We start from the raw sequence: 22,850 nt of genomic DNA on the forward strand, positions 1-22,850 counted from the left end.
TGGTGCTGTGCTTTCTCCCCAGCTTTGCCTGTCCTTACATTCCTCTGCAGTCTGCTGAAGCAGGAGGAGCTGCCAGGAGGCAGGTTGCTTGGGTTGGAGATTTACCAATAAAACTTGATCACTGGGGATGTGGGTTTCCTGAGCCTGCTGCACACAGAGCAGCAGAAGTCATGGAGACTTCATCTTGGTCCGTGCTGGCTTTCCCAGGTTCCTGATGGAGCAGTGGAGATGTGCAGTGCTGAGGGGGAGCAACCTCCTGCCATGGGCTTGGAGGATGCTTTTGGGCTGAGGAGCTGAACCCCTGTGTGATGTGTGTCCATGGAACATCAAGGGGATGGGGGCTCCCAGCCCTGAGTCTGGGAGCTCATTCCCTTTCCAGGCTATCTCTGAGGGTCCTTAGAGGGAAGGAGAGGATTGGGACAACCATCCATGTTCACACAGCTCCCCAAACAGTGCCAGGTTTGAGTCCTCATTTCAGACAGTTGTCCAAGTTGGAAGGGACTGGTTGGTCCCTATGCCACAATTGATCTTGACAATCCTGGTTGCCTGAAATGTGTTGTCCAAAGCACAAAACAAGCAAAAAAACCCCAACCAACTTTTCTTGGTCTTCTCGAGAATGCTGAAGTGGTGGATAACTTCTGCTCAGGATCCTCTGTAGGTTCTGCCTTTATGACAAGGCACTTTGAAGCAAACTATTTTGTGGATTTTGGAGTATGAAAGTTGAGGGAATTTTTTTTTTTTTAATCTTTCCTCAGATGGAGTTCATTGGAGTAAGTCAGCTGTCATTCATCCATGACCTGGGACCAAAGGGCATGTGAGTCATGGTTTACCTGAAGCATGGCTTTATAAATAAATCATTTCAAATTGACATTTTTTAATTTCTCACCAGTAACTGGGGAGTATTTTGCCATCTGGGTATAAACAGACAGAGACTGTAGACCTTTGGGCAATAGTGCTGGAAGGGGGCTGCTTTGCCACGTGTCCTGCATTACAACACCTGGCTTGTAGGGCTTCTCCCTTCCCTCCCCACAACCTGTTGACCATTTTGTTCTCCTGCTTGTGCTATAAAACAGAGCCCTGCAGTTCTGAAATCTGCATTATTCCCTTTGGCAGGGTTATTTTTGGCCATCTCCCAGCTTTCAGGCCATGGCACAGGTGCTGCTGGAGGCATCAGGAGCCATCCCAGGGCACGGGGTTGGGGGTTTTAACAAACATCCTCCCCTCAAGAGCCCCTCAGCACCTCCAGAAGGTCCTTGCTGCTGTCTTTGACTGTGTTTCTGTCCTTGCAGAGAGGGCTTTATCATGAAGCGCTCCGGGGGCCACCGCATCCCTGGCCTGAACTGCTGTGGCCAGGGGAGGATGTGCTACAGATGGTCCAAAAGGTACTGCTGGGTGAAGGTGATGGTGTTGTGGGCTCCTTGGGCACACACAAAGAAATTCTCATTTGTTGGTTTTGTTTGGTTTTGGTTTTTTTCTCCCCGAAAAAAGGGATATGCTTGGTTTTTTCCCCAGCATCACCTATTTTCAGGTTAAAAGGGTCTGCAGCTTGTTCACTTACACTCTCCTGTGTGGAGGGTTGTGGGGTTTTTTGGGTTTTTTTCCTCTGCTTTGGAGGAATTAAGGAAGGGATATGTTGCTCCACAGGAAAATAGGAGTTTCCTACATCCCCAAGATTGCAGGAATTGGCAACACTCCCCAGGCTGTACCCAGGGCTGTGGGGGGAATGTGGCCTTGGCAGGGGACACTGGGAGGGAGAATGGCCCTTCCTCAACTTACAGAAAGGAAATCAATGAATTCCTGCACTATCTGGACCATGTTGGAGCTGGGTGAAATGGGACATACCCTTCAGCAATCAGGAGCTCAGTTTGGTGCAATTAACCTTGGAATTCAATACGTCAGTTCTTCCTTATTACTGCATGTGCCTGTGTTATCACAAGAGTTTTCACAAGTCACTGTATTCCCACATCCCTTCCGGCTCTAGAGAGATGTAAGATGCTGTCCCTGACCCTTTACTTTCAATGTTGGATCCATATGTGTCCTGGGAAGGTGCAGGGAGGTGGGGACTGCAGAGGAATGAGCGTGTTACCAGCTGGTATCCCAAAAAACACAAAGGCTGTTTTCTGGAGCTTGCTCTTCTCAGGCAAATCTTCCCTTTGGAAAATCCAAACAGCATGTATCTGCCTTCTGGTAATGTTTTTTTGCTCTGTAAGAACTTCCCCAAGCATTGGATTTCAGCATGGCCAAAGGGCTGTGCTTAGTTTCTCTTAAAAATTTGATTTCCAGCAAAGTCTTTCTGCATTCCTGTGAAGAAAAGGTTCTTTTTTCATACTGCTACATTACAGAAGATATCTGTAAAGAGTACTCATCAAGGAGATGAGGATTTGGTCTTCTTCCAGGTCAAATCATTAAATTGTCTCCAATTAATTTCTTTCATTTAGGAAAGAAAAAATGCCTTTTCCTGTCAACACCTCCTACTTAAATCTACCCCTCTTATACAGAGCTTTAGGGGAGGCAGTAGCACATTGAGCTCCAGAACAGATCTTATTTATGGCCATGGGGGGCTGGGGAAGGGGATGCAGAGGAGGACATTGGGGTGATGCCATGGATGGGCATAGGATGGACTTCTCAGGCATGGAGAGCTTCCTGGAAAGACCAGAAAGGAGAATGCTTGGAAATGTTACCCTGTGGGATTTTGGGAGTGGAATAATGGTCCCAATAGGGAGGAGAGGTATTTTAGCACCAAATGAAGTGATGCTGGGATAACTCTTTCAGGGCTCTGAAATCAAAAAAGATAAATTACAGGATCTGGAAGTAGGTGAGGAGGTGGGGCTGTTACTAAAGATACAAGAATGAACAGATTTTGGTGGTATTTTCTGTTGCTTTGTGTGTTTCTGAGTGTGCAGAAGAAGGAGGCAAAGGTCTGGTGGTGGAGACCTGTGTGGGACAGAGAGGGTTGATTACCCCAGCTACGTTGCAGCAGGAATAAAAATTAGTAATGCCATTCACAGTTTACAAATATGGGGTTTTTCTCCCCAGAGTTGCCTTCCTGCTGCAGTATTTATGTAAACCCTTTCGGTCATCTCTCGTGTTTCTAACAGGGTGCTTGTTGCTTGGCAGTCAAAGCTTTCCCAAATGCCTTGTTCATATGTTTTAATGGAAGTGAAAGTGATCCTAATTAACATTAGACATTTCAAGTAACTCTTGTATAGCATACAAGCTGGAAAAAAAAATATATATAGGATTGAGGAATCCTTGTTTCACCTTGCCCCGTGCTGGGAGGTTTGTGGGCAACTGATTATGTTGTATGTGAGAACCTATATTTTTCATAGACTTCTGTAAAAAGGAGTCATGCAAATAATTCTCTTAAATCCTATATTGAATTAGAAATTATTAGCCAAGTTAATAAAGAAGGCACTTTTCTTCTCCAGAAAACAATACCTTGGACTAACCCCTGAAAATTAAACTTAAACCTTTTAGTTGAAGTCTTTCCTTTCCCTGGTAAATCCTTTGCACTTCTTTTGAAGGAAACACCTTTTCACTTTATTAAGCTTCTGTAGCTCCTGTGCTGAAGCCCAGCAGGGGTGGAATACAAGTGACCTGCTTGCTGTGTCCTTGCAGGTGGCTGCTGGTGAAGGACTCGTTCCTGATGTACATGAAGCCAGACTCAGGGGCCATCTCCTTTGTCCTGCTGGTAGATAAGGAATTCAACATTAAGATAGGCCAGAAAGAGACAGAAACTAAATATGGGTTGCAGATTGACAATCTTTCTAGGTAAGAAATACAGATTTTATTTAGACCTTTGTCTTTGATTTGTTTTGGGGGGTTTTTTTGGTTTTTTTTTTTTTTTGTAAGGAGGAAACGATGCTCCTTTCCAGGAGGGGTTAACAAGGTGCACCAGGCTCAGGCATGGGTGTGTTTGTACCTGCTGAGGCTTGGGCCTGTAATTCTCATGTTTCCAACCTCTTTATGAAGCATGTGGAGCCTTGGCCACCACCCATCCACTCCTGGGGTGGTTGCTGGGGCCCGAGGGCACAGTGCTCATGGAGTTGCACAGCCTGGGTTTGCAGCAATCACTTACAGTAATTTTCAAGGCACTTTCTTCCTTGATGCTGCAAGCAGGGACATGTTCCTCTGTAATCCAGCTGGGATATTGCCTGAAAGACATGCTAGCTGGAGTAGATTTTATTAATTTTAGTAGTGTACAGTATGAATGAATCCAGCTGTCCTCTGAGTTAAGGCAATGATATTAATTTAAATCCTGGGTTGTTTGGGCTTTTTTTATATATTGGGCACAACCATACTGTGATCACTCCTGTCAATTCCCTGCTGATTTATTCTGCAAACAGAAAACCAAAGTGAAGCCCTTACTTTTTTTTTTTTTTCTTACATAAAACATGACTGGCACAGGTGCATTTGTCAACACTTACAGACAGCGAGAAGCAGCCCCGGTGACAGATTTCAGCATCCCACCCTGTGCCTCCTCTGTCTTACAGATCTCTGATTTTGAAGTGTAACAGCTACAGACATGCCCAGTGGTGGAGGCAGGGCATAGATGAGTTCATACGGAAGCATGGGAAGGATTTCCTCACGGAGCATCGCTTCGGCTCCTACGCGGCTGTGCAGGAGAACACCCTGGCCAAGTGGTGAGGACCACGGAGAGGCTGCTTCCAGGTCATGGGGCCTCAGGGACCTGGAGCAGGAGCAGCACAGGCCCACCCTGGGTCTGGTGGATGGAGCTGGGAGGGTTCAGTAGCTGTTGGGAGTGATGATCATTGGAGAAGTTGGAAAATGAGGGTTTTTCCGTGGGAACAGAATAGCAGCGCTGCTGAGAGGAGCTCTCTGATCTTCATGGGGATTTGTATTGCAGCTTGTAACATGCCATAGAATCATAGAATGGTTTGAAAGGGTTGAAAGGGACCTTAAAGATCATAAAGATCTTTCATTAAGACCTTCCAAGCTCCAATTTTCCCCTACTTTCTGATTCTGGAAATGTTGTTTCCTAAGGTCTTTAGGCTCTGAATTGTAAGCCCACAGTAAAGCAGATGTTATTGAAAACTTCTGCCTCTGGCAACTGCCTTCTCCATAGCTCCCTCCCAAAGCAGTGATGCTGCAGCTACTCCTACCCCTGCTTCTCTGTGACTGACAGTCTAATTCTTCCTGCTCTGAAGTTCAACATATGCCCTACTCTCCACCTTTGCAAGGCTGGTGCTTGTTCTGTAAGGCAGCATTTCCCCTCCAGGCACTGTCTGTGTGTGCAGATGCAAACATCACTCATCAGTTTGGAGAGCATCATCAGATTCCAGCCTTGCAGACTGTCATTGCCATGAGAGAGAACTAGCAGATACAAATTTGGGTATAGTTGCAGGGCACAACTGTAATCCACCAGAAATCCTCCTGTCCATCCTGTAACCTGATCCCACTAAGGCATTCCCAGAAGCATCTTGAAAAAGTGATTAGAGTTGAAAGCAAACCCTTGTGGTGCTCTCACTGCAGCCTCTGCCTTGCAGCAGCTGCCGCCCAAACAGTTTCCATAAATCAAAGCACACACCACTCTGCCATCCTTTCCTGAGAGCCAAACCTAGCTCACACATCATGTGAAACCCAAGAACATTGTGTGCAGTTGGCAGAATTAATAAGTGGCACTCAATAATCTCTTATTGTGCTGCCTTGTTAAGCTAATAGCAGCATGAAATTCCCCCTGTATGCTGTCCTGGTTCTTGAAGTTATGTTTGTGTTTGCTTTCCAAGAGGAAAAATGTAAATGGCATTGACACAGAACCCCACTGCTTTTCAGCACTGGACTTTGTTTAACCAAGGGGGAAGACCTAGATGGATGTGCTGTGTTTGCTTTCCACAGGTATGTGAATGCTAAGTGCTACTTTGAAGATGTTGCCAATGCCATGGAAGCTGCTAAGGAAGAAATTTTCATCACAGATTGGTGGTTTGTACTTATATATTTGGATGTTGAGCAGCCTTCTCTCTTGGGGTGCCCCCAACAATGTGGCCCTGTTCAGAGACCCTGCAGTATGGCAACTGGCCGTGCAGTCAGATGGTTTGGCAGCAAACCCAAACATCTCCTTGTGTTGCATTCAAAGGCCTTTTCATGGAGGTTGGCAGCAAAAGCACAGGCTTGAAATCAACAGCTTGGTTGTCTCCATCCAAGGAAAGGCCTGAAACTGCATGAAGGCACCACCTGAATGGTGAATGTTGGGGCTTGAGGTGCTCATCAGGTGTGTAAATAGCTGCCAACCTCAAGGGGGTGAATGTCTTGCCCAGTGTGTAAGGGAATGTGGACATTCAAACACCTGTGACGGTGCTTTTCCCATCTTATGCTGCAGGGATTCCTCCTTTCAGCTCCTCCTTGCTCTTGGGGAGTTTCATGCCAGTGATGAGAGCATCTTGAAGGGTTGTGATTCTGTCCCTAAGTGGGCTGGTCAATAGAGGGGGAGTTTGGGCATCCTATCTGAGTTGTATGGCTGCTGAAGGACCTGGCTCTGCCCACCTCATTAGTGACTCAGTCTGTTGGCGCAGTGCTCCTGTCCCTGTTTGAGGCAGGATGCCTGTCACAGGCATGGGGCAGAGTGGCTGGGCTGGATGCCAGCTGGGGCTGCCTGGGTCTTTTCTTCATGGAAGTTAAAGTGGATGAGCCAGCTGGACCATGGGGGGCTGGGATGGTAGGACAGGCTCCCAAGCTACAGCTGAGATGTCCCCTTTAGCATCTCTGCTCTTCTTTCTCCATCTGTAAAATGATCCTATTGCCTCTAATCCTAAATAAATAAGTCTCTTGGCAGGTAGAAACTGGGAGGATTAGTTCTTAGGTGGCAATTATTATGAGAAAGCTACCTATGATGATAGAATTAACTGGGATAAACCTGTTTCCTAATGTGACCACAGATAAAACAAATGCTCCTGATGTGCAATGTCAGGTGGCAGTGCAGGAGCATGGCTTTTCAGACCTGTTGTCTCTCAAATATTATATTCAGGCAATTGTTGATGTAACCTGGAATTCCAAAACTTGTCTGAATCTTGGATTTCATGATAAAAAATCAGAAATGCATTTTTAGGATAGAGCAATATGCCAAATCCTAGCACAAGTTTCCATGCGTGGTGAAAAAGTAAAGGGATGACATTCTGTCACCTTGGTCTGTGGGAGTTAGATGAGATTGCTTGGTTATTGCTTGTAATCCTTAAAGCTATGAATCAAGAAAATGTCCTGTTGAAACATCATATTGCTTTTGTCTTTAGGCAGGAAGGAAAATTATACACTTATATAGCTTAAGTGCCAGGAGAACTGAAATCCCACTCTTATTTTTTTAAGTCTACACATTTATTTCAAATCTACCTTGGGATTTTCTTTTGTTGCATCTTTCTTTCATAAACAGAGTCCAAGTTTTCCCCATTTAGACATGCATCACTCTTAAACCTTCTCTCATGGGTTGTTGAATACTGAGATGAATGTGCTGGACACTTCCCCTGCCCTCTGATGCTCTGTTATTAAAAAACCAAGAGCACGAGGTTGGAGAATGCATCACTCTGGGACTTGAGCCTTCACATCCACCTTATATAAACCTCCATTTCCTAGCTTCCCAAGTTAATTATTTAGGCCAGTGCTGTTTGCAGACTTCCACCCTTTTATTCCTTAGGCTGAGCCCTGAAATCTTCATGAAAAGACCAGTTGTGGAAGGGAATCACTGGCGGCTGGACTACATCCTCAAGAGGAAAGCGGTGAGTGAGCTCCAGCTGCCACCTTCACCCAAAGGAAAACCCCCTGCACCCTCCCAGTTACAGGATCATACTGGGACTGGAGTGTTTGCACCATGCTTTCTGGTCAGGAGGGAAGTTAAAGCTGGCCAAACCTCATTTCAAGTGACTCGGAAAGCTCCGTGTTTTGATTTGCTCCTCTTTGGGTTTGGAAGGGCTTGGTGGCAGAAGGGCAGAACCTCTCATTGCCCCTTTTAGTCCTCAGGTTCAGGTGACTCCAGCCTTGCATTATGAGGACCCCATCTTCTGTTGGGGTAGAAGAGCTGTTGGTGTCTGCTTCCGTCCTTGTGGACAAGGACAAGTGAGGTCAAGCCAGAGAGAAGCTGAGTGTGGGTTGTACCTCAGTTGTTCCCCCAGCCTCTGATAACACCAGTGCTATGGGACTTTTCCCCAGCTGAGTGATGAATCAGGATGGGAAGAGTGGCTGGGAAGTCTCTTGGACTCTTAGTACGGTAGAAGGGCAGGAGTCCAGGTGGATGTACTGAAGTGCTGCTTGACTCCTTCCTCTCCCAAACTAGACATTGCTGCAGACCTCACCCACTCTGAATGCCCATTAAAAAAAACAGGCATTTTTTGTGTTTGGCTGTTGTTGGTTTGGAAGTAGTCTTATTTTCCTGCCAATGAAATGTGTCCATTGGGCGTGCTCATGGGTGCAGTGGGGAGCAGAAAATTCTCTTTAAATTGAAGAAATTCCTAAGCTCTCAGTAGCAGCCTTATGGAAACAGGAACTTAAAAGACTGTGGAAAGTTTAGGTTCCAAGCTTCAGCTGGCAAATTCCACTGCAGGCTTCTAAACCATGCTGATTTATGGCAGCTGAAGGTGTCTCTGTGTGTCACCAGCATCTGCCAAGGTTTGGGAAACACTTAGCAGTTTTGAAAGGGCTTTAACAAGTGTCCTTAAAAACCCTCCTGTGAATGCCATTCTAGTCTCAAAAAGCATCATTCTTTGATGGTTCATTGTGTTCCAGGAGCTTCCTTAGCTCTACTAGAAGAAATGTGTTTGCTGGTGTTGAGTTGGTTACATCCCCTCTGGGAGAGACACATCCATATGGCTGCACCAGTATCATTGTCCTGCAGAGGCTTTTGGCTGTAGGCAAAACCCAGGCCAGCATGAAACAGCAGAAAACTGAGCTTCAGGAGATGTGTGTAATGCTGTTGCAGGAGGAGTCATTTGCCTTGGCAAAATTTTAGCTCAAAGGATGCTTACAAGGTGCATTCTTACTGTAAGAGTTGGTGAGCCTTGGTGTGGCTGAGGTCCTCACACATGAATCCAGGTTCTGAGCCCTTCTCTGGAGGCTGCACAGCTTTCCTGAGTGGAGGAGGTCTTGGCATTTTGTGGGATCATGGTGGTAGATCTGGAATAGTGTCATCAAGAAAAGAAGTCCCCTCAGCCTGGATTTCTGTCTGCAAGCATGGCTGTGTCTGAGCTTCTCCTTACTTCAGAAATGGACTTTACTGATGTACCTTCATCCCATGTGTTTCTTTCCTTTTCTGGCAGCAACAAGGAGTGAGGATTTTTGTTATGCTGTACAAGGAGGTGGAGCTTGCCCTAGGGATCAACAGTGAATACAGCAAGAGGACCCTCATGCACCTCCATCCAAACATTAAGGTATTGGCCTAAGGTATTGGTATCCTGAGCCAAAGGACATCTGTGTTCAGTTGTTCCTGGGAGCTGGTGATGACCCTCAGTGTATTCAGGGGTGAACTGGAAGAAAAATGATTCCCACTGTCACAGTGGGAAGAGCCTGAGAATATGAGAATCACCTCTGGAGTGATTGCCACATCTGGCTATATCACTTCTTAAGGTTATAGTTGGACTTAAAATTGCTTAGTTTAGACTTGTCAAATCAGCTGTTCATCTAACTCACAGGAAACATACTTCATGTGACAAATTGGTGGGGTTACATTAAATGGAAAATCACACTGTGAAAATGTCTCATTTTGGCATTTCTATTCATGTGTAGAGGATGAGGCAGCAGTGGATGTTTATGTTCCTCTCATAAATGAACAGCATTGCTCTGTCCTCTGCTGGTTTCCTGCTCCTCTGCCACTGAGCAGATGGATTGTGGCACATGAACCAGTAGATAAGATTAGACTGAGTCTCTTGAAATAAGAGATGTGTATTTTACCAAGCAATATTTTGTGCCTGAGGGTGACTAACAAACTGCAAGGTTTATTTTACCTTGATCAGCTGTCATAGAGAAGGGAAGCATCCATTCACCATCATTGTTGCAGCAAGTGTAGGAGATGTAACTGCAAGGTGCTTGGTAGCTGTGAAATGTTGGGAGCAAGCAAGTGGAAGGCTGTAGCTTTTTCTCCAGGAATCTGGTCTAACAGCTCTCCTCAAAAATTAAAAAAACCCAACCCCACCATATACTGTATGCTTTGGTATAGAAATTGCTTTGCTATAAACACATAAAAAAAATATCTCATAAATGTCAGACAATGTGCTGGTTTTAAATGGGCAAAACCCAGCCAACTTCTCATTTCATGTATGTAGTGGCAACAACCAAGGAAGTGAGTCAGCCCCCCAATATGTTGTTTTCTTTTAGAGCAGGCTCTGTGTTTGAAAGCTCAGCTACTCTAGCTCTACTGCAAGTATGATTTTATTTGTTGAAGCAGCTCCTTTGACTGTGGTGCCCTTAAGAACACAGCCTTAACAAGTGTGACCTGGCCCCACATCAGTAAGGGTTGCTCCTTGGGAATCCCTGTGGCATGGGGAAACACCTGCCTGCCAGGATGGCTGAGTACTCAGAGGCACTCATCTACCTTCAGTAATTGCAGCAGCTTGTGTGAATGTCTCTTTTTAAAAACCTGGTGTTTCCCCACCATCCTGAGCAGTCACAAGAAGAATCTGGGCAGCTCTCTGGCTGGAGGGATGTAAATCATGCTGTACCACTGATCTGTGGTGCTGCTTTTCTTTTTTTCCTCAGGTGATGAGACACCCAGACCATGTTTCATCCTCTGTGTACCTCTGGGCCCACCACGAGAAGCTTGTCATTGTTGACCAGTCTGTGGCATTTGTGGGTGGCATCGACCTGGCATATGGCAGGTGGGATGATGACGAGCATCGCCTGACCGACGTGGGCAGCGTCAAGAGGATGGTAGCACTGAAGTCTGTGTCGACCACCAACCTGGCAGTAAGTCACCTTGCTCCAGCTGGTGGCCATCTTAAACATCTGCATGCCAGCTGTGTCTATTTCTGAACATAGGGTGGGGTTTTGGAGGTTTAAAGAGGAAAATTAATGGGAAGGGGGAAGTATCTGAGGAGTGAATGACTCTTTAGGGCTAGATCCAGACCAACTCTTGTTAGGGCATAGGGATAGACAGCTGTTTTCCCCTGGAGCTGGAGCAGCATGAATATTTGGAGGCTACATTCTTAATAAAAGTTAGAAAGGCACTTTATATATATGTTTATATTTATACATCTATTTTTATTTATATTTATATATATAAAGCACCTATCACGGAATTGATAAACATTGTTTGGAACCACTCTGACAGCATCCAAACTTCTGGATGCTCAGGCCTTCAGCAGGTGCCTTGCTTGCTGAGCTTTCTGCTAAGCTGGGTCTGTATGCATCCAGAGATCTCTTTAAAAACTTTAAAGAGATTTATATGAATAACATATTATGTGAATAAGTGATTTATGAGCATTCCAAGTAGAGTGGCAATCCAGAGTGAATTTCTGGGATTGAAGAAGGTACTGCTAGCATTAATGGGGTTTTATGTTGAGTGCCTTCTCAGGGCAGCCTCTCTCCCCCCAAAACATTTTGGTGTAGGTGATAATCTGTAATTCAAGGGGAACCTCTCTGTCCACTACTGCAGTAACCTCCTGTGTCTTAAGTCCGCAGCGGAGCCATCTGAGCACGTTCCCCTGCAGTCTCAAGCTCCATCTCAAGAAAGTCCCTTGTTCCCAAGAAATGCTGATGATGCCCCAGACATATCAAAGATGAAAGGAGTAGGAAAACCCAAAAAGTTTTCAAGGTTCAGTATTTACAAGCATCTCCATAAACACGGCATGCACCATGCTGACAGCGTCAGCAGCATAGACAGTGATTCAAGTAAGTAATGTTTTTCAACTAAGTAACATATATAAAGGGTGTGTGGAGGTGGATGGGTGGGTGTATGTGCAGGTTCACATCATTTTTAGGGTAATGTGTTCTTTGTAAGGGAGGAAAGCTGAGGAATATCTTTAACCATCAGAGTAATAACTGTGTGTAGTCAATACGTAAATTCGTGTCGCTGCAAAATGTACAGGAAAAGTTTTAAGTGGGTTTGCATTTAGTTAATAGGCAATTGTCATGAGCTGTCAGATGATGTGATAGAGTGGATGTGATAATTAATGTTTATACTGCTGGGAAATTGTTGTTCTGCAAGGGAGAAAGGAATCTTCCACTTTTCAATTTGTATTTATTGCTGCAGGTGAAACATTTTCTGGATGTGAGTGTCCCCTCTCACGAGCTGCTGTTATGTAGGTTTATATCAGTTCACTTAAGTGGAAATATTCCCAATTTACCCGCTTGCAGGAGAGGAGGGGATATTCAACAGTTCAGTATTACAATGCACCCTTTAATTCCCCACGTTAAAACCAGCTTCATTCAAATCTGAAATTACAAAGATTGGCTTGACACTTGGCCTTCCCAAAGTCTGTTCCTCAAGTCCTCAGCCCATCAAGCTGGATATTGCTCAGGATGGGGAATTATTTGAGTGTCCATCAGTCCTGGCAGAGCTTGCACCTTCCTCTGACTGAAGGAAGCACTGCTGGAGCATCATTTGCTTCAGATGCAGTCAGCTCAGGAGAAAGCCATAGTTCTGCTGCTTCATTGTATCTAATTGGTTTAAGACCATCTGAGTCTTGATTTTAGTCCTTTTCCTGTTGGTCCCTTGGTAGTTTCAGCAAATTAACATCTCCTGTGAGATCCTGTTGTCAAGGTGTCCTTGACAGCAGAAGTGGCTGTGTGGTTTTGCCCTAAATAGAACATCTTGATTTTCTGCAGGTTACTGTAACCCCCCTAGAAGTCAACCAAATATAATCCAGAGTTTAAAGCCCCATCTGAAAATGTTTCATCATCACACTGAATCCAAACAGGGGCTCGCTGAGCCTCGGGAGGGTAAGTGGAGGAAGGCAGAGGTGCAGACCCCTCCAGGCTTTAGCTGCTGATGGTTTTGCATTGTAACAACAGTGAGAGTTAGGTTGGGTGCCAGGATCAGCTTTTGCTGCTTGTTTTTCTCCCAGCAACCTTAGGAACCCTGTGAGGACATCCTGGCAGGAGAGCTTCTCTAGAAGCTTGAAAAACTGCAGCATAAATGAATAAAAATCATTAAAATGAATGAACAAACAAACCAAAACTAAGAAGAAAAGCCCAACAACAACAACAAAAACACAAAATAAAAAAACTTGCAAAGAAATTTGCAATAATGACAGCAGGGAGCAGCTGAGGCAATAGCTCTGATTCTTGTAAAGGATTATTTCAGTATTTCTCTTCCTGTATAGGGAGGGGCCTGTTTCTGGAATTGGGAACTTCTGCATCCCGTGTTTTAAAGTTCCTCTGATGCACGATGACAAATGCAAAAAGTTAGAGGAAATACCAAAGTGGCTCCTGCCAGTCCTATGTTTGGATGAATCCTTGGGGGTCCCCACCCTCTTGCCCCATATTAAAATCAATGACAGTGTCCTTGATTCAGAAAGGCATTGAGTGGTTATGAGCTGCTCTGAGCTCTGGACCCATGTTGACAGGACCTGTCAAGGTATGGTGCCTCCTCAAGATGATTCTGGGTTCTAGTAGTGGGTGAGGAGCAATCTTCAACATCTTGTTGTTATTACCCAAGGCATTACTTGCCAGTTATAAAATATTGGTTAGAAAGCAATGGCAGGTCACAAGGACAACATGCTTTTGCTTCATGGAAATTAAGTTCTGTCTCCCCTGTGGTCACCTCATGCTCATTCATGAGTGGTCTGCAGCCATCAGAGCTTGGTCCATGATGTCTTTTGGCTGGATGGCTGCTCAACCATTCCTATTCCCATTTGAACATGCTGAGTCAGTGATTCTCCAGCTCCACCTGGACTCTCACTAGGAATTCCAGCTTCCCAAGGCAGCTGTGGGCATGCCATGCATGGCAGTTTTGGCATGGCTGGGCTTGGCTCAGTGGGGTGCTGGGTTTGTCTGTGCTGCTGCTGTTGGGTGCTTTGGCTGTTGAAAGGGGTTTGTTTTGCTCTATTTTGTTGGGGTTTTTTTGTTTCTTTTTTTTTGTGCTAAGGGGGTTTTCATGGTTGCCTGGTGATGTGGTTGGGTTGGGAGAAGAAGGCTTCTGCTGTTGGCACATTACTGGGTAATTATGGCATTTGGTACATCATTTGGTAGTACCACATTGGTGGCTAGAAAATAATGCTAGTTAAATGTTTATGGTCTAGGCCAACACTTGTGGTCTGCTTAAAAGAGGGGAAAAACAGTTTACTCTGCACCCAAAGTATGTTCTCTAGGTCTCGAATGGTTTAGGGGAGAATATTCCTGTCTATGATATTTTAGACCTTTTTTAATCACCATGAGTTTGCAATTTGGATCAAAAGATGACATTGTTATTTGGCAGCACCAAATCAAACAGAACCCTGTGATACTTAATGAGGGAACAGGAGATTTTTAATCACCTGATTAGTAAAGAGCAGCTTCTGTTAGAGGAGATACAGCTTGCTATAGAGGCCAAATAATAAACCCTCTAGCAGAGAAGTTGGAATTAGTTCATTAGTGCTGTAAAATAGGTTTTAAGTGGGTGATATATGTGATGTTCCTGTACAAATATCCACTAAGGTCAGTCACAGCTTGGAGAGGACTGCCATATGGTAATGCTGAGGTGTCATAGGATGGGGGAAAGACAAATTATTACAGGGTGACTTTTTTTTTAAAATAAAATGTATAGGGAATTTAGCATCTGTTTTTTTGTTGGGGTTTTTTGTTTTTGTTTTTGGGTAACAAACTTCTAGATATTACCTGTCCTGGTCGTATAAAAAAAATACTAAAATTGGGAAGAAAAAAGCATAATTTACATCCTTTGAAAGTTACAGGCAGACTAGAGGGCAAGCATCTTCAGGCAATGGGGATGGGCAAGTCCCAGTGCTGCTTTCCTGCAGCAGTCTCTCCCCCTTGGCATCTGATGGGCAAAGTCCTGACTTTGGAGCATGACTTTGGTTTCAATGCCTTCTTTGCCCAGATAAAGGATCCATCCGTAGCCTGAAGACAGGTGTTGGTGAGCTGCTTGGGGAAACCAGGTTCTGGCATGGAAAAGATTATTGCAACTTTGTCTTCAAAGACTGGGTTCAACTTGACAAACCCTTTGCTGGTAAGTGCACTTTGCACCCTGGAAGTCATTATATTCCCCCAACACTCTCTTCTGCATCTTTTCAGTCTCAAATTGTGTTTTTTTCCTGTTTCTGGGCCAGAGGGAATGATGATATTTTGGTTTGGCTGCTTGGAAGAAGCAGCAAAACTGCCTCTGAGTGCCAATTATTCTGTTATGGTCCATGGCCTTGAACTGCAGGCAGGATAATTCATTTGCACTTTACCTTGAGGAGGGGGATGCTGTGCTTTTCCACACTCCTCTCCTTAGATATCTGAGGAGGTCCAAATTGTGCTTTCCTGTCCTGTAGACTTCATTGACAGATACAGCACTCCAAGGATGCCCTGGCATGACATCTCCTCCGTGGTGCATGGCAAAGCAGCTCGTGATGTCGCTCGACACTTCATCCAGAGATGGAACTTCACCAAGGTGGGGTGTGGGCATCACAGCTGGGGGCATGGAAATAAGTACAGTCCCTGCCTCAGCACAGATTTTATTTTTTAATATTTTATTATGTTGCAGTCTCTTCAAGGACTTGAATTTTTCTTTTTTTTTCCCCCTGAGCAGATTATGAAGCCCAAATACCGGTCCCTGTCCTACCCATTCCTGTTGCCAAAATCTCAGCAAACTGCAAATGAGCTGAAATATCAGGTGCCAGAGGCTGTTCATGCCACAGTCCAGGTGGGTGTTGATGGCCTCCTGCTCACATAATCCTAAGAGCTTGCTCTACATTTTGCCCACAGGAAGTATCCATCCCTAACAGACCCTCTGCAGAACTTGGAAGTTGAAAATAAAAAACTCCTATTTAATTTAACTCACAGAATAGGTGGTCAGATCCCCAGTTACAGTAAAATAACACCCCTCCCTCAGCAGAGGTGCTGTAATTTCTACCTCCACCTTTGAGGGAAGAAGACCAGGTAGAACTCAAGTGGTAGGAACACCGTGACTTTGTACAGCATTAAAATTTTCTGGGTTTTTTTTCTGCTGCTGCTTTTTCTGAGGCTCAACACTTTGTTTTTCTGGATTGGGAGGGCCTGATGGGTTGAAGTTGCCCACTGAATATTTATCTTGGATCTTAGAGCATCCTGCCAGCCCCTGACACCTTGGCCAGGCAGTTGGTGGTCAGCTAGAGCTCAGCATTAAGTGGAGTCTCAGGGGTGTTATTTTATCTGTTTTATTGTGCAGCCACTCAGCCCTGTGGGTCCTGCAGTTCTGCACAGGCAGCCCACAGTCTGGCTTGTGACAATCATCCTTGCAGTTGGGATTGCCAAGATGCCTCTATTTAAAACCCTCTTAGCTATATTGAGTGCAGACACTGAATACTGCTGTTACCCAGCAAAAGACATGTTCTTGTGTTAGAACACAAAGTCAAAATAGTTCTGCTGAAGCAGCAGAAGAGTTGTGTGACTCTGTGGATAAAAGATGCATGAAATAAGAGCAATTAAAGCAAAAGCAGGGAAAACACATGCCTTTGCTGCTTGTAACAAGCAGTCCACCCAGGTGACAGCAATGCTTGGGGAAGCTTGGTGTGACAAGATGTGTTTTGCTGGGTTTGTGGGTTGCCAGGGCATTGTCTGCTCCTCCCTGCATGGTGTGAGGGATGGAGAGCACAGGGATCTGGTGTCATGGGTCTGGGGTGCTTTACATCAGCCTCCAAAACAATGCTTGCAGCTGGTTGAGAAATAATCTCACTTCAGGCATCATCGTGTTTCTCTCTGGCTGTGAATTCCTCCCCAGCTGTGTTCGTGACACCAGCTTTTTGGGAAGTGTTTTCGTGGCAGCATGAGGGCTCGTGTCCCCTGAGCACCCTCCTAACCACAAGATCAGCCTCACCTCCTAAATATTGGATTTAGCTGTCGCAAGATATTAAGCTCTGTTGATTACAGAGCTGGAAGAAGCTCCCAAAGGAGAAACTAAACTGAGCACAGCCCAGGTCCAACTTTCCTTCAGTCCTTACTGCAAAACTGCTGGCTCAGGAAGAGGAAGAGGAGGATGAGGCTGAAGCAGTGACTGCCAAATGTTGTGTCCACCAGTGCTGACTGGTGGGTGAGCTGTTTGGAAACTGGGCTCATCACAGCAGTGCTCAGGCACTGTCATGACTGATATGTGCCAGGAAATGAGGGGCTGATCTCAGCAATGCCATAAACAGCAAAAAGAGAGCAGGTTTGTCTTGTAAATTATTCATCTGAAGCTACCTTGCTCACATCTAATTTATGTCAAAGCTGCAGTTTTTAGAGACCTGTCAGGGTAGCCCAGCCCTGCATATAAACAGATAAATAGATTTCTCTGACAACAGCTTGAAAGCATCTTGCTCTGCAATGTACCAACCTTCCTGGCATGAGGAGAGCTGGAGGGGAAGAGCATTTGCAGCACCCAGTATGAAGGTGGCTCCTCTGCCCAGGCTTGTGCACCCTGCCTGGGTGTAGGTCCCTTGGTTGCTGGGTTATGGCCTCTGGATGATCCCCTCGAGCCCCAAGGCAATGGTTTTGCATGCACATTGTGTAATTTTGACCATCTTCTCCATAATGCCCCCAAGGATCTGGCTTCCATTGATCCCTGGGTGACACAGATGCCCTGAGCATCTTGGCTTCTCCTTTCCTGCAGCCACAGGAGGATCAGCCTTTTGCCTCTCTCTAATAAATCAGTTTCAGGTCACAGGGCCCTGTCTCCTTTCAGTGATAAAATCCAAAGCAGATATAAGTAGATACCCTAAAATCACCAGCTTTGTCCAGAAAAAAAAACCAAAATACAACTTACAGCAATATCATTCTTCTTAATCCTTTGACCAACAGCCAAACCCACACTACCCTGATTTTTGGTGCTGTGTAGGGACCTGATAGGTAGAACTTATTAGCCCAAGGTAGAATCCAGCCCCCTGTGCCTGTCCCTGCCTGTGGACTGATTGAAGAAAGCCTGGCTGGCAGTTTTCTTGTTTCTGAGCTTGTCTGCAAATCTGTCCTTAATTGTGGGCAGATCAGAGGAAGGGAAAACACAAAGGATCTGTGGGGATTGCAGCATTGCTGGGAGCCTGAGCCCCTGACCTGTCAGCAGCAGATTTTACCCTGGTTGTACCATCTGGTTTTGCTCTCCTTTGTCAGAGGAGAGGATGGGGAAAGTGTTTTGGGGAGGGTGGGGGATAGCAGGAGAGACACTGAGAGGGGCTTTCCCCAGGGCAGGGAGGATGAATCCAGCATGTATAGGAAACCATGGGAAGGGCAGGCTGGGAGGGAGGAAAGAAGCCTTGCAGCTCAGACTGGGTTTCTCAGCCTCTTTTGTTTGGATTTTGGGGCTTTGCTCACAACTGCAATATGATTGCACATTGATTTTTGCAAGAGTCAAATAGCAGAGTGCCAAGGCAGTGCCAGGTTTTTTCCATCTCTCTATTTCTATGCCAGAGTCCACAGCTATCAACTAAAGCCAAAAGATCTGTTGTGATGAGGCAATATCCAGCTCCTGATGTAAATGCAATGAAAATTTAATGCTCTTGGCAGTGGTTCACGTCCTGACCTCTTTGAAGTGTGCGTGAGAGCTTGCTTTGTTCAGGATTAGTGCAATAGCCCACAGCAAACATCAAATTTATTGCTGGTGTATTGGTTATAGAAGCTAAAGGGATGACAAGGCTGGCCTGGCACTCAGTGCTGCTCCTGAGAGCCTGGGGGCAGAGAGGAGAAAGGAGCCTGGAGGTACCAGTTCTGTGCTGGGCAGTGTCTGGCTTTGGCTCCTTGTGAAAACAGAGTCTGACCCAGAGTCTGAACACTTCAAACTGTGTGAAGTTCTGGGGACCCCATCACAAGAGATGGAACTGTTGGAGCAAGTCTGGAATAGATCATAAAAATGCTCAGAGGGCTGGAGCACCTGTCCTGTGAAGATGGGCTGAGAGAGTTTGGGGTGTTCAGCCTGGAGAAGGCTCCAGGGAGACCTTGGACACCTTCCAGTACCTGAAGGGGCTATAGGAAAGTTGGGGAGGGACTTTGGACAAGGGAAAAGAGTCATAGGATGAGAGGCAATTGCTTTAAGTTGAAAGAGTATATTTAGATGAGATATTAAGAAGAAATTCTTCCCTGTGAGGGTGGTGAGACACTGGCCCAAGGAAGCTGTGGCTGCCCCATTCCTGGAAGTGTTCAAGGTCAGGTTGGATGGGGCTTGGAGCAACCTGGGCTGGTGGGAGGTGTCCCTGTCCATGGAGATTGTGGCTGGAGTGCTGCTGGAACAGCTGCATTGAGACATTTTAAGACTCTTATTTCAGTGTTTTTGTCTTGACAGTGTTTAAAGGCAGAGGCTAATCATGAGTAAGTCCTGCCCCTGAGCACATACTCTGCCAACACTTAATTAACAACTACATTTCCATCTAGGAAAATATCAGTCAGGGCACAGCACTGAGGCTTCTGGACTCAAAGCAGGAGATGTCTCAGCATCTCTGGCTGCTGGGGGTGGGAATTTCTCTGCTGTAGGGCTTGCTCAGCCTGGCCAGGAGCAGGAACAAAGGTTATTTCCCATATGGGTCTGGCTCTCTTGCCCAAAAACTGCAGGAGGCAGGGGGAAGAGCTGCCCTGGGGGGCACGTTCTTGCATCTTGGAGTGTCTGCTTTAAAAGTGGATTTCCAGTAAAAATCAAGTAAGTGGAGGCAGCTGAACTGTGATGGATTTGAAAAGTCTGCTTGTCCCGAATTGGCTGCCTTGTGCAAGAATTTGGCAGAAGAAATAAATGACCTCCAGTGCTCAGGACAAAGGCATGGCCTGCGTTAGTGGACTGACTGTATAATTATGTACAGCCCATGGGTGGGAAAAATGCATTGTCCCAGTTGGAGACCAGCTTGAAAACATGTCTGAGAGGAGATATATCACTGGATATGCACCCCTAAAGCCTGGAAATAGAAGTTGTCTTAAAAGCAGCTTATCATCAGAACTTAAGCAAGCAGGAGACCTCTCTGCTGCTTCCCTTGCACTTTGAGCTGCCTGGGTGGTAGAGGACACTTAGGTTTTTAGCCAAAACATTATTAAGCATTAATGCTACTTTTGACTGTCCTTTTTCCTTCTTTACAAATGCAGTATAAATGGTAAACGTTGCACATAGTACCATTTTTAGTGAAATCCTGCAGTTAAGTCCTTTGCATCTTCAGTAACTCAGCTGCAGTGCTGTGGTGTCCTGATGGGACAAGAGCTGAAGGTTCTCATCTCTTGCTTTCCAGGTGCTTCGTTCTGCTGCTGACTGGTCAGCTGGCATCAAATACCACGAGGAGTCCATCCACAATGCCTATGTCAGTGTGATAGAAAACAGCAAACACTACATTTACATAGAGGTGAGTAGCAGTGAGAGGAAGCAGTCAGGTTGTGATGCTCTGGGCTGGGCTTGGAGCCATCGGGAGGGTAATTCTGCTTCTTGAGGTTTGGTCTGAGTTTTTTTGTGAATTAAGACACACTTAGATATTCATCCAACATCTCCTCTGAATTTTTTGGGACTGTTTCTATTGATTTCAGTGGTTTTCAGACCAAACTGATGGTACATACCCTAGCAGCCTTCTGACCACAGGGTGAAAAAAAGCAAACTTTTCCTTTATAAGTCTCTTAGTGAAATTGCCAGGCAACTTTCAAAGCCTGTGGCAGTCTTTCTGTTGCTTCCATGGCTTTGCAGTGTCTTCTGTGCAAGCCCAAACCTCCCCCTGATGGGGCTGGTCTCACATCTGTACAGGCTTGAGCTGCAGCAGTCTCCTGTGCCACTGCTGGCTGAATGCAGACACTTATATTCCTCTTTTTTTTTTTTTTTCTTTTTTCTTTTTCCCTTTTATTTAGGCTTTTGCTAGGATGTTCTTTATGAGAACTTTCTAAGGAGTGTGGTTAACAAGGGCTAATTCATTGAATAAGTGATCACAGACACGTGCAATAAGTAATAATAATAAAAAAAAACCATCAACTCAAATGGCACCCAAAACTCAGCAGCTATCTTTAGTTGCTCTGGGTCTGAAATAAAGCACACAAATATTTTTTGTTCGTTGCTGGCAGTGTCTGACAGTAGCTCTGCTTGTTTTTCCTGCAGAACCAGTTTTTTATTAGCTGTGCTGATGACAAAGTTGTCTGGAACAAGATCGGCGATGCAATTGCTCAGAGGATTCTAAAAGCTCACAGGTAACCTGTTCTTAACAAGGCAATGAAAGTCTTTCAGCAGCATTTCTGTGCTGTGGTGTCAAATAATATCCTAATGGATGTGACTGTACAGGAGCTTTTCCAACTCGGAACCACTGTGGTCAAGCATCTGCTTGCTTTTTGCAGCAGGGAGACTCTTTAGTGGTTTCTTTGCAGCCAGAAAGTGATTTTTCTGGACTTACCCTTATGAAAATGTAGTTTTAACTATGGAACTTGTTTAAAAGCAAGGCTTTTATCCTCTGCTTCAGTGACACCTTTGCTCCATAGCCAACACATCCTGTGGTCAGGCAAGGTAATGGGTCAGAAGGTTGAAGTGAGATTTGTGGCTTCTTTAAATCACCTGCAGAGAGGCTTGGCTTCAAACAGGGGAAGCAAAAGCATCTTGAGGATTTGACTGCAGGGGTTCAGCTGTAGTTTGAACTTTCTCTAAGTGCTGGAGGGCATGTACAACCTCCAGCCATTGCAAGGAGACTGTTGCTTGTTCCTGGATGGACAAACCCAACCATGTTTTAGACACTCCTTTTGCTTCAGCACACCTCACCCTGTGCTAACATGAAAACCACAGGTTTCATGTCTTCTCTTTGATCGTGAACAGCTTTGCTTCAGGTTGCTCCCCTGGGTCTCTCTTTCAGGTACTTACATCCATTTTAAAGTCTAAGGCTGTTTCCTGCTTTTGCTGGGCTGATACCCAGGAGACTTTCTCAAGTTCTCCCTTTCATTTCTCGTGTGTGATTTCACCATGCCCAGAGATGTTTCACCATGCACGGAGATGTTTCTTGCAGTGATAATTTCTTTTCCATATTGTAGTTGTCTGGAGCTATGCCAGGGATGCTTTCCCAGGGGTGCTCCCTCCTGGGTCATGGAAATTGGCACTTGGGAATTGGAAATTCCTACTTGGGTAAAGGAAACCAACCTGAGACAGGGTGCAGGCAGTATCTGCAGGGCTACAGGAGCTGCCATGGGACAGGCTTTGGGCAGAGGCACCCTGTTCAAACTGAGAGAGCCATGGGTGTTATCTGCTCTGCCAGTAATAGCAGGGGAGAGAACCAGGGTGGAGTTGCTGGTAATCTGTGAGTGGCAAGGCATAGCCTGGATAATTGTGACTGGCTAAGGATGAAAGGCTGGGATGGCTTTTCTCACCCTAAGGTAAATGAGGATGGTGCCAGTGCTACTGGAAGTGGCCCTCCTGGTGTTTGCATTGCAACCTTGAGGCTTGGGAGCATCCAGACCCTGTGTGCCTGTGCTGTGTCCCCTTTGAAAGCCACTCTGGATTGCCTTGCCTGTTTTTGTTACTTTCTGCTTCTCTGTTACTCCAATTTTGGGCCAATATTGTGCCAGCTTAATGCCTGATTCCTAACTGAATATGAGACAGGAGTTTTGCTCGCTGCAGAAAGCTTGGGCATTGCCTTAGATAAAAAGTGAATTCAGACCTAAATGAAAAGTGAGGTCAGGTTTGCATCAAATATTCATGGGAAAACAGTGTAGGTGATGCACAGGTGTTTAGTTGTAAATTAAAGTTTTTAGTTAAGCTTGTACACTTCTCACTCTTTGAGACTAAGTATCTTCTGCTAATGTAATTATGAATGTTCTTTTCCTGATTTCCTCTTTTTTTCATG

The 22,850-nt window shown here is 45.4% G+C and overlaps 1 protein-coding gene across 3 annotated transcripts in view; it reads left to right on the forward strand.

Annotated features, from left to right (window-relative positions):
- The window catches only part of PLD1 (phospholipase D1), a 68,900-nt gene that overhangs the window by 35,062 nt on the left and 10,988 nt on the right, over positions 1-22,850 (forward strand). For 2 of the 3 annotated variants that reach the window (XM_030456099.1, XM_030456098.1), the window contains 15 exons: positions 756-814; positions 1,290-1,382; positions 3,619-3,771; positions 4,494-4,643; positions 5,857-5,940; positions 7,643-7,724; positions 9,258-9,368; positions 10,693-10,899; positions 11,607-11,823; positions 12,760-12,873; positions 14,969-15,097; positions 15,405-15,523; positions 15,662-15,775; positions 20,283-20,393; positions 21,128-21,216. In XM_030456099.1, coding sequence (XP_030311959.1) covers positions 756-814; positions 1,290-1,382; positions 3,619-3,771; positions 4,494-4,643; positions 5,857-5,940; positions 7,643-7,724; positions 9,258-9,368; positions 10,693-10,899; positions 11,607-11,823; positions 12,760-12,873; positions 14,969-15,097; positions 15,405-15,523; positions 15,662-15,775; positions 20,283-20,393; positions 21,128-21,216 — 1,832 coding nt within the window. The remainder of the gene's footprint in view (positions 1-755; positions 815-1,289; positions 1,383-3,618; positions 3,772-4,493; positions 4,644-5,856; positions 5,941-7,642; positions 7,725-9,257; positions 9,369-10,692; positions 10,900-11,606; positions 11,824-12,759; positions 12,874-14,968; positions 15,098-15,404; positions 15,524-15,661; positions 15,776-20,282; positions 20,394-21,127; positions 21,217-22,850) is intronic. The other variant, XM_030456100.1, reaches the window with a different exon arrangement.

The sequence above is a fragment of the Calypte anna genome, chromosome 9 (genome assembly GCF_003957555.1).
Source record: "Calypte anna isolate BGI_N300 chromosome 9, bCalAnn1_v1.p, whole genome shotgun sequence".
Taxonomy (NCBI): Eukaryota; Metazoa; Chordata; class Aves; order Apodiformes; family Trochilidae; genus Calypte; species Calypte anna.